Below are 9,349 nucleotides of genomic sequence, written 5' to 3'. Positions count from 1 at the left end.
TAATAGCATGGAACAATAAAAAATTATAGATACGTTGGAGACGTATCATCCCCTTCTGTCACTGGGATCGAGCACCGCAAGATTGAACCCAAAGTTAAGCACCTCTCCCATTGCAAGAAAAACCAATCTAGTTGGCCAAACCAAATCGGTAGTTCGAAGAGACTTGCAAAGATATCAAATCATGCATATAAGAATTCATAGGAGATTCAAATAATACTCATAGATAACCTGATCATAAATCCACAATTCATCGGATCTTAGCAAACACACCGCAAAAAGAGTATTACATCGAATAGATCTCCAAGAACATCGAGGAGAACATGGTATTGAGAATCAAAGAGAGAGAAGAAGCCATCTAGATACTAGCTATGGACCCATAGGTCTGTGGTAAACTACTCACGCTTCATCGGAGAGGCAATGGTGTTGATGTAGAAGCCCTCAGTGATCGAATCCCCCTCCGACAGGATGCTGGGAAAGGCCCCTACATGGGATCTCACGGGTATAGAAGGTTGCGGCGGTGGAAAAGTGTTTTTGTGGCTCTCCTAGTATGTTTTGGAATATTTGAGAATATATAGGCGGAAGAAATATGTCGGTAGAGTCACAAGGGGCCCACAAGGGTGGGGGCACACCTCTGTCGTTGTGGCAGCCTCGTGGCTTTCTTAACGTGCACTCCAAGTCCTCTAGATGTCTTCTGGTCTAAGAAAAATCATCGCAAAAGTTTAATTCCATTTGGACTCCATTTGGTACTCCTTTTCTACGAAACTCTAAAACAAGGAAAAAACAGGAACTGACACTGGGCTCTAGTTTAATAGGTTAGTCCCAAAAATCATATAAAATAGCACAATAATGCATATAAAACATCCAAAACAGATAATATAATAGCATGGAACAATCAAAAATTATAGATACGTTGGAGACGGATCAAGGTCTTGAAGCTTCGGCCGAAGGGTGTATTGGATGCGATGACAACTATATGCCAGGTGTTTGGTGACTTGCAACAGTGGCCTCGCCAAGTGGGGGCGGCAACACTAGTGGACTGCATTTTTGCTGGTACTCCTCGAGCATCGAGTCTCAATTCCCAGGGTGAAAACCCAAGGTCTCGACCATATTTGTTGTACTTGGCAATGGCCTTGTTGAAGGCATTGTTTTTGGGTGAACTCGAAAATTTTCCAGGGTGAAAACCCACGATCTTCGATCGGGCAACGACAACGCTTGTGTATTGTTTCCTTCTTGGGGGCATTGTTTTTGGATAATTTTTTTTTGTAATCTGGGCATTGTCTTTGGTGGTGGTTAGAGTGCTGTTGATGCTTGTGATTGATCACCATGGCAGGGTATTTTTAATTTTTTTTATTTTTATTTTCTTTTTTGGCTGTCTGTATCCTTGATGTCTTTGGAGATCTTATTGGTAGAGAGGCCATGTGTAATTGGAGGCTTGGGGTTCCACGACCTTGATCTATTCACTTATTTAAAGTTTGCTAAACACACATGGCTATTTCTACCTAGATAGCTAATGTACGAGGGTCCTTCATGGAAGATACCATGAAATGAGATTCTTTTTTTTCAAATGCTGGTTCCCGCATAGTGCATAGCTAACTTGGCGTGCTAATCTGAAAGGGAAAGAAGGTTTGAAGGAGGGTATGCTGTGACAAATTGGGAATGCACATACTACAGAGATACGACGTGATAAATGGGTGCAGGGCACGCCGCTAATGAAACCACTATGATGCATGTGAGAAACTTCGGTCCAACTTGTAGATGATCTTATCGATGAAAAACACGGGCGACTAGAACAATCCTTTCATTCATTAGGTGTTTACCCCATGAGATGAGGTGGCCATCCTTAATATGCCACGACCAAACAATCCAGCAGAGGACATTTGGTCGTGGGTATCGTAAAGAAATGACATTTGTTCTGTTCAATTGTTGTACAGAGCAATGATGGACACAAGGTACGGTGTGGTAGATGGACTGTCTACTTTGTCTAATGGGGAAGAACAATTGAAAAGGCAACGAAATATTAGGGTACAAGCCAAGTTAAGAGTATTTTGGTGGAGAGTAATTAAAAACATCCTACCTTTCATATGCATAACTAAAAAGGCATGTGATGGGGTTATGTGTGTGCCCTATGTGTGGCCATGGGGAGGAAATGTTACTTCATCTGCCCTCATCACACGTGAGCATGCAAGTTTATTCTTGGATTTTGCTTGAGAATATTTTGACATAAAAATCCCAAGGTTGCACCTGGAAACATGGTCAAGTGATATCTTCGATCCATATTTCCGGATGCAAGAAGGGCGCTATTAATGCTTCGGTTATGTGGGCGATTTGGAGTAGCCGTAATGATACTCGTGATGAGGAGATGTACCATTCACAAAAATCAATGTAATTGATTTATGAACTGAAAGCTTCTCTGGGAATAATTGATCAAGGGCAAGCCAAGGATGTGGATAGTCCTTACTACTTTAATAATACACAATTTGAAAGTCCAAGAAAATAATTCAAGTTTCAGACTCACTTTGTTATCTTCAGATTAATGCAACATAAATATCTACTTAATGTGTAATATATATAATTAGGGGTGAACTTGTGAATGGGCATAGGAATGGAACTCAAATAAACAATCATATGCAGACAAGACATGTGTTTGTCTTTTATTCCCAAGTTTGAACTAGTATAGTTCGGGTTCTTACATGATAGTGCATGTCACCTTATATTTTCAACGGTACAACGACCAAACCATGGACTAAGAACACGGTGTTTCATATATCTAGTACTAGAGTTCTTCTCTTCTCAGTTAGTACCGAAGATGCCAAATGGCGCAATGGTGGTCGAGCAATATGGAGGGATGTAGACATTGCACATTGCTGGTAGCGTCTGCAGCGCTAGGTTACTTATTTCCTCGAGTTGGGGCAGATGTTGAGGTTGGACAAAGCCCTGGGCCTGTGGATTTTGCTGAGATGGCTGGAAGGAGCCCTGGCCTGATGGATATTGTTGCTGAGGCTGCTGGTAGGAGACCTGGCTCGACTGTTGATGTTGTCCTTGTTGTTGTTGTTGTTGATGCAGAATAATAGCATGAACGACATTGTTGATGGCTTGGCACCGCGACTGCTCGGGGATCTGCCGCAGCTGCTGACAACATAATTGTTGCAACACTTGGTAACTACTTTGCTGCAATACTTGTGAGCTTTCATGCGCTATGTTGTGTTGTTGCAAGACGATGACATCCCTGCATGGAATCAGTTGTTGTTGTTGCAGAATTTGTTGAAGGATTTGTTGTTGTTGTTGTTGTTGTTGTTGTTGTTGTGCTTGTTGCTGCGAAATTGGTTGTTGTGGTTGCAGATGCTGTGTTTGCGGTTGTGGATATGGTTGTTGTGGGGGAAATGGTTGCGGCTGCGGATATGGAAGTTGTGGCGGAAAAGGTTGCGGCTGTGGAAATAGTTGCGGCTGCGGATATGGTTGTTGTGCTGGAAATGGTTGCGGCTGCGGATATGGCTGTTGTGGTGGAAATGTTTGTTGCTGCCCTGGAAATTGTTGTTGTTGCACCAATGGAACTTGCTCTTGTGGTTGCTGCAGAGATGGATTTTGCGGCTGCAATTGTGGCACTGGAACTCTAACTGCAGTTGTGGCAGTGGTCGCCACAATAGCAAGGAGGGCAAGGATGAGAAAAGTCTTCATGGTGGATTTGTATTGACCAGTGCTTGCTTGGCTTGAATGATGCACTCTACTTATGAGAATGATGAATGAGGAAGGATGGTCATCATGCTACATGCCTATTTATAGCTGCCATGGCATGATCTCTTTCACAATTGGCATTTGCTTGTCTGGAAAGTGCTTGGATGCTTCCCAAAATCATATTTTGGTATGTTGTGTTTGGTGGCACTATCATTCCACCACAAAAAGGTGTGATAACACACATGACTCATCTTATTCACTTTACAACTAAACACTAATCTAGGTTGCCTAATTTTCTAAAACTAAGTTTGTAATGTTATGCAAGTTGTTATGTGTAAATAGATAAGCATTGCTTGCACAGAACTTAGTTTTTAATCTTGTGTGACCTGTTAAGATAGATGAGACTAGTAATGTAACTTGCTTTAGTAGGTCATGACTCATCAAACTCTTTTTACATGTCAAGTGTTGTAGTGTTCTAAAAGTTATTAGCAAACATCAATTTTGTAATGTTCTACAAGTTGTTACATGTAGACTAGATAGGCTTGACTTGCACACAAAAAAGATTGTAATCATGTGTGACATGTTAAGATAGATTAGATTAGTAATGTAGCTTGCTTTGATAGACCATGACTCATCAAATTGCTTTTACTTGTCGTAAGTGTTGTATATGTTGTACTCCCTCCATCTTAGTTTAAAAGTCTTGCATGTGTACCTAGATTGTTAATTTGACCAACTTAACAAGAGGCATACATTACAAAATATATATTTCTATTTTCTAATGATATAATTTATGTCAAACAATTTATTTTATATAATTAAATTGACGACCTAGATACACGTGGAAGACTTGTAAACTGAGATGAGGGAGTACAAGTTTTTAACACTTATCTGCTTAGTATGGCTTGCAATGTGTGTGCATGCCAAGGTATGTGTAGCTTATATTCGTTTGTAGATCTTATTTTGTTTACGGGAAATCATGCAAATGATCATCTACGATAACACTTGCGAGTGCAGTTGCAACAATGTTGGCAGGGTCAGAGGGAGGTTGTGGGATGGCATGAGTTCTTGTGACAACCTATAGTTCATTATGTTTTTTTGGGTAGTACCTATAGTTCATTATGTGTGAAAAGATACGTGTTATGTTTTTCATGCGTGCAAAAAACTTATGTCTTTAAATTTGCAAACTGGCCCTGTCTGTTCTAAGGGCTGCTACTGGTGGCCAATTTGAAGACATGTGGTGCATTGGGCCTTGGACGCAGCAGATAGCCCAACTAGGCTCACTCAGAAGAAAAAAACTCCCATGGGTCGCTCCCTTGCCGACCTCTCTCCTCTCTCGTGAATTGGGCACGCCGCACACCCACTTCCCTCCACGCACCACTCCCCTCCCCTCCCCTCCCCTCATGCGTCCTAGCCGCCAACCACCTCGTCTTCCTCACGCCGCCTCACCACTGGCGTCTACCCTTATCCTCTCCCCAATGTCGTTGACCTCATCTCTCACCATCTCCTCCCCATCTCATCTAAAGAGAAGACGGAGATCTTTTTTTCTCGAATACAGAAGAGGGAGATCGACCAAGTCATGGCGGCGACCACATCCGCCACGGGCGCAACCACGTCGCCGAATAGAAGATAGGATATATAGATAGATTAAGACGAGGCACAACACTTAGTTTGCACCATAACTAGCTAAAATTGGGAAATGTTAAACGAGTATTTAAAAAATATTAATCAAGAATTGGGAAATTGTTAAATGTGTATGTTAATAATGTTGACCATGTATTAAAAATGATAGAAATATTTGATTAAGTATATAGAAATGTAATCCAGCATTTGAAAGAAATGTCGAACAAGGGTCTGAAAAAGTTAATCAAGCGTTTGGAAAAAATGTTAAATGTGTATGAAAAAAAGGTTGACCATCTATTAAGAAAATGTTAATCAAGCATTTAATATATTTTTTTGTAAAAATGATAAAAAAATGTTAACCATGTATTAAAATTGTTAATATTGTATTTGAAAAATGATAATCAAGCATTTAAAAAATGTGTATACAAAAATGTAGGCCATGTATTGCAAAAATTGTTGATTTGTATTTGAAAAATGTTAGACGTGTATTAAAAAATATTGTTGACGTATACAAAAAATGCACAATAATAACCAAAAGAACAAAGAAAATAAACAAAAGAAAAAAATGAAAAAAAATGAAGAAACGAGTGCAAAAAAGAATGAAAAAAATGAAGAAGGAAAAAAACTCAAAGAAAACCGGCTTGAATCGGCTCAAGTACGACGCGCACCTACAACTTATCACGAACGGAACTTGATCGGACTGGTAGCAGCACCCGCTGTCACCTTTGAGACCAGGAATCGATCCTGGTTCCCCCTTTCCTAAGGAAAGTGATGTTCTGAGCACGAGCTCAGATACTCTCGCTATCTCCATCGTGAACTCACTTCGAGATTCCCGACCTGGGCTGTATAGCATCGAGTATTATTTTTACGCTAGACGGACGTCTAATCCAAATCACATGCGTCATTCGACAGCAGCAAGGTGAAAACAAATAAGAATAACAACAATGCTGTGCAGCCCATAAACAACCCATCGCTCACCGTCGCCATTGCTCGCGATCGCCCTGGGAGGACGACTGCCGCTGCCTTGGCTACAAGTCATGGTTGTATCACGCCGCGAGGTCGCGCCGCTGTTGCTGGAGGCACTAAGCAAGCACCATATCGCTGACCCCGCACCATCGCAAGAGGAGGACGGCCGTGGCTGCCATCGATGCACCACTCCGTCGAGCAGGCGCCGGCGAAGCTAGCCTGGAAATTGAGAGCACATTATTAACTGATTTACAAGCAAACATCAGTTGAGTTTCAGATTGTAAACTGATTTACACAAAACAACAAGAGAGTTTCAGACAGTGTCAAAAACGCTCTTATATTATGGGACAGAGGAAGTACTTTGAGAGCAGATCATTGACATTATCATTTTTTAGCATATCAATGATGTTGTAAATTAAGAGCAGGTCATTGACATTGTCAATTTGTGAGCATATCACTTGATGTTGTAAAATTGATAACAGAATTGAGTATGGCAAAAGGGGTTGAGATCACTCAGTGGCAGAAGGGGTTGAGATCTCTCAGTGTGGTTGTTGTGAATGAATGCTATAATTGAATGAGCTGAATTTTAGAGACTTTGCTCACTGAACTGGACATGACTGTGAAATGCAAGTGGGAGAAGGGAACTGAATTGAGCAGCAACATAAGTGCACATTACAGAATGGTAAAATGAACACTACAAAATTTAACATCTCTCACAAGAGCAGAGCAGCTCATCCTTCGGCAGCTTGGTGATCGGTTCCTTCATTCATACTTCGGCTGCCTCGCACCGTTTTTCCTGCTTCGCCTATGCGTTGGACTGGGCAGCATCACCCTTCTAGGTCGATAATGCTGTGTGTCCATGGGCTTTGCTTGCTGCCGTCGGATGGTGCATGAACAGTTATATGAATTTGACATCCCTCTGCCATAGTCTCGGCTAAGTCAGAGAATCTGTGAACTCGTTCCCATCATCGGTACAAATACAATTACATTCTCAGTTTGATTGTCCATGAATTCCCTTATTGCTTTCTCTAAAGCGGTCATCCTATTTGGGAGCAGTTTTACGGTGATTAGGTTAGTACTCGGAGTACTTAGCAGTACTTACATGTCTGGTGACGTCTGATTATTATTAGAAAACCGATCTTGCAGGGAATTAAACTTGATTAAATTTAAGCGATAAGGGCATAATGGTCCAGGGACAAAAATCTTTTCTTGAACCGATCACCCGAAGACCAGATCCATGTATACTCGATCCAGATCAGAAACCTCCTCCGATCTATTCGTCGCCGCTCCTGACCTTCTCCGTCCTCGACCTGCCTGGTGAGAGGAATAAATTCATCGTCCTCGTCCTCCACCCAACCAACCCCAGCCCCCCACGCTGTCACCGAAGAAGAAGAAGGCCGGATCTGTGCCGACGGAATAGGCGGCGACGGCGGCGGGCGATCCCATCTCTTCGCGCGTACCAGGTATGAATCCAGTTTATTAGAGTCATCATCCATGCTAGGATAGTACTTGTTGGACGTTGATGATTGGTTTCCCTCACATGTCAAACCAGCAAAGTCTTTTCCATGCACTTGTCTTTGCCTATGAGCTATTTTACACCTGCAACATTGATAAACAGAAAGATGTTGATGATTGGTTTCCCTCACATGTCATATGCAGGAAGACATGGCGTATGCAAGTGATGAGAGTATGTTCGAGTATGTAAATGTTGTCAGCAAGATGTTTGATAGTGAGGCTGAAGGCTATGAATTCTACAACAAATATGCTCTTGAAAAAGGTTTTAGTGTGAGGAAAAGCTACGTTGAGTGGGATGGATCCAACAAATACATAATTTTAAGGAAAATTGTGTGTAGTCGTCAAGGGTTTCGCGAAGATAAGCACATGAAAAGAAAGATGGAAGATAGAAAAAGGAGGCCACAAAGTTTAACTCGTGTTGGATGTAATGCTAAATTGGTCATTACGAGACAAGAGGAAACCGGTCGGTGGTTTGTCAAGGATTTCATCGATGAGCACAACCATCCTCTAGCCCCATGGGATCTTTCTTGTCTGTTGCGTTTGCACAGACGAATTAGCGATGAGCAGAAAGCGGACATTGCGGACATGGAAAATGTGGGATCCACAAATACCGTATTATGGATATTTTGTGCTTCCAATACGGTGGATTTGATAAGGTTGGATGCATAAAGAGGGACGTTTATAATTTCTGCCATGCTAATAAGCAAGAGACAATCAGTGCCGGTGATGCTAAAACGGTGATCATGCATATGATGGCGAGGCGAGAGCGAGATGTGGATTTTTTTCTTCAAGTACTTGGTAGACGAGCATGGCCATCTGAAGGGACTGTTCTGGGCTGACAGTCAATCGCGACTTGACTACGAGGCTTTCGGAGACGTCATTGTTTTCGATAGCACATACAGAACCAAAAAATACAATCTGCCATTCGTGCCTTTTGTCGGGTTGAATCACCACCGCAGCACTGTTATATTTGGCTGTGGTATAATTAATTTCTCATGAAACAAGCCAGGCATACGAGTGGATGTTGCGGACCTTTTCTGATTGCATGGCACAGAAGCATCCGATATCTGTGATCACAGATGGGGACCTTGCAATGCAGAGAGCAATAAGGGTGGTCTGGCCAGACTCAAACCATAGACTATGTATATGGCACATTCAGCAGAACATTGTACGCCATCTGCATGATGACGACGTAAAGGAGGAATTCAGATCTTTCATTTATGATACTTCTTCCATTGAAGAGCATGAGATAAAATGAATACAATTCTTACAACGGAATAAAGTAACCAGTGAGGAGTCTTGGCTGCATCAGATGTATCAGATGAGAAAGTTGTGGTGTGCTCCATATCTTGAGGGGCGTTGTTTCCTAGGATTGAGCAGTAATCAGAGGAGTGAGAGCTTGAACTCTGTGCTACATACGCATCTTGAGGGTAAGATGTCGTTGTTTGAAAGGCTAGAGCACTATGAGCGTTGCCTTGCGTCGCGACGGATTAACGAAGCTCTCCATGACGTTGAAGCCTTGCAGTCCGTTCCATTTACAGAGGAAAATGCTTCGCCGCTTGAGAAACACGCCGCA

At 42.1% G+C, this 9,349-nt stretch overlaps 1 protein-coding gene across 1 annotated transcript; it reads right to left on the bottom strand.

Moving 5' to 3' along the window:
• Positions 1-2,626: 2,626 nt before the first annotated feature.
• Positions 2,627-3,690, bottom strand: LOC123131788 (alpha/beta-gliadin clone PW1215-like). Its single transcript, XM_044551469.1, has one exon. The coding sequence runs from the start codon at positions 3,673-3,675 to the stop codon at positions 2,791-2,793; it is 885 nt and encodes a 294-aa protein (XP_044407404.1). The 5' UTR covers positions 3,676-3,690; the 3' UTR covers positions 2,627-2,790.
• Positions 3,691-9,349: the final 5,659 nt, after the last annotated feature.

Source organism: Triticum aestivum, chromosome 6A, assembly GCF_018294505.1.
Source record: "Triticum aestivum cultivar Chinese Spring chromosome 6A, IWGSC CS RefSeq v2.1, whole genome shotgun sequence".
Classification (NCBI taxonomy): Eukaryota; Viridiplantae; Streptophyta; class Magnoliopsida; order Poales; family Poaceae; genus Triticum; species Triticum aestivum.
This window is presented reverse-complemented; position numbering and strand designations above follow the sequence as displayed.

What these genes read in the sequence shown, in the direction of transcription:
- LOC123131788 (XM_044551469.1), bottom strand. Translation starts at nt 3,675, where the DNA reads ATGAAGACTTTTCTCATCCTTGCCCTCCTTGCTATTGTGGCGACCACT.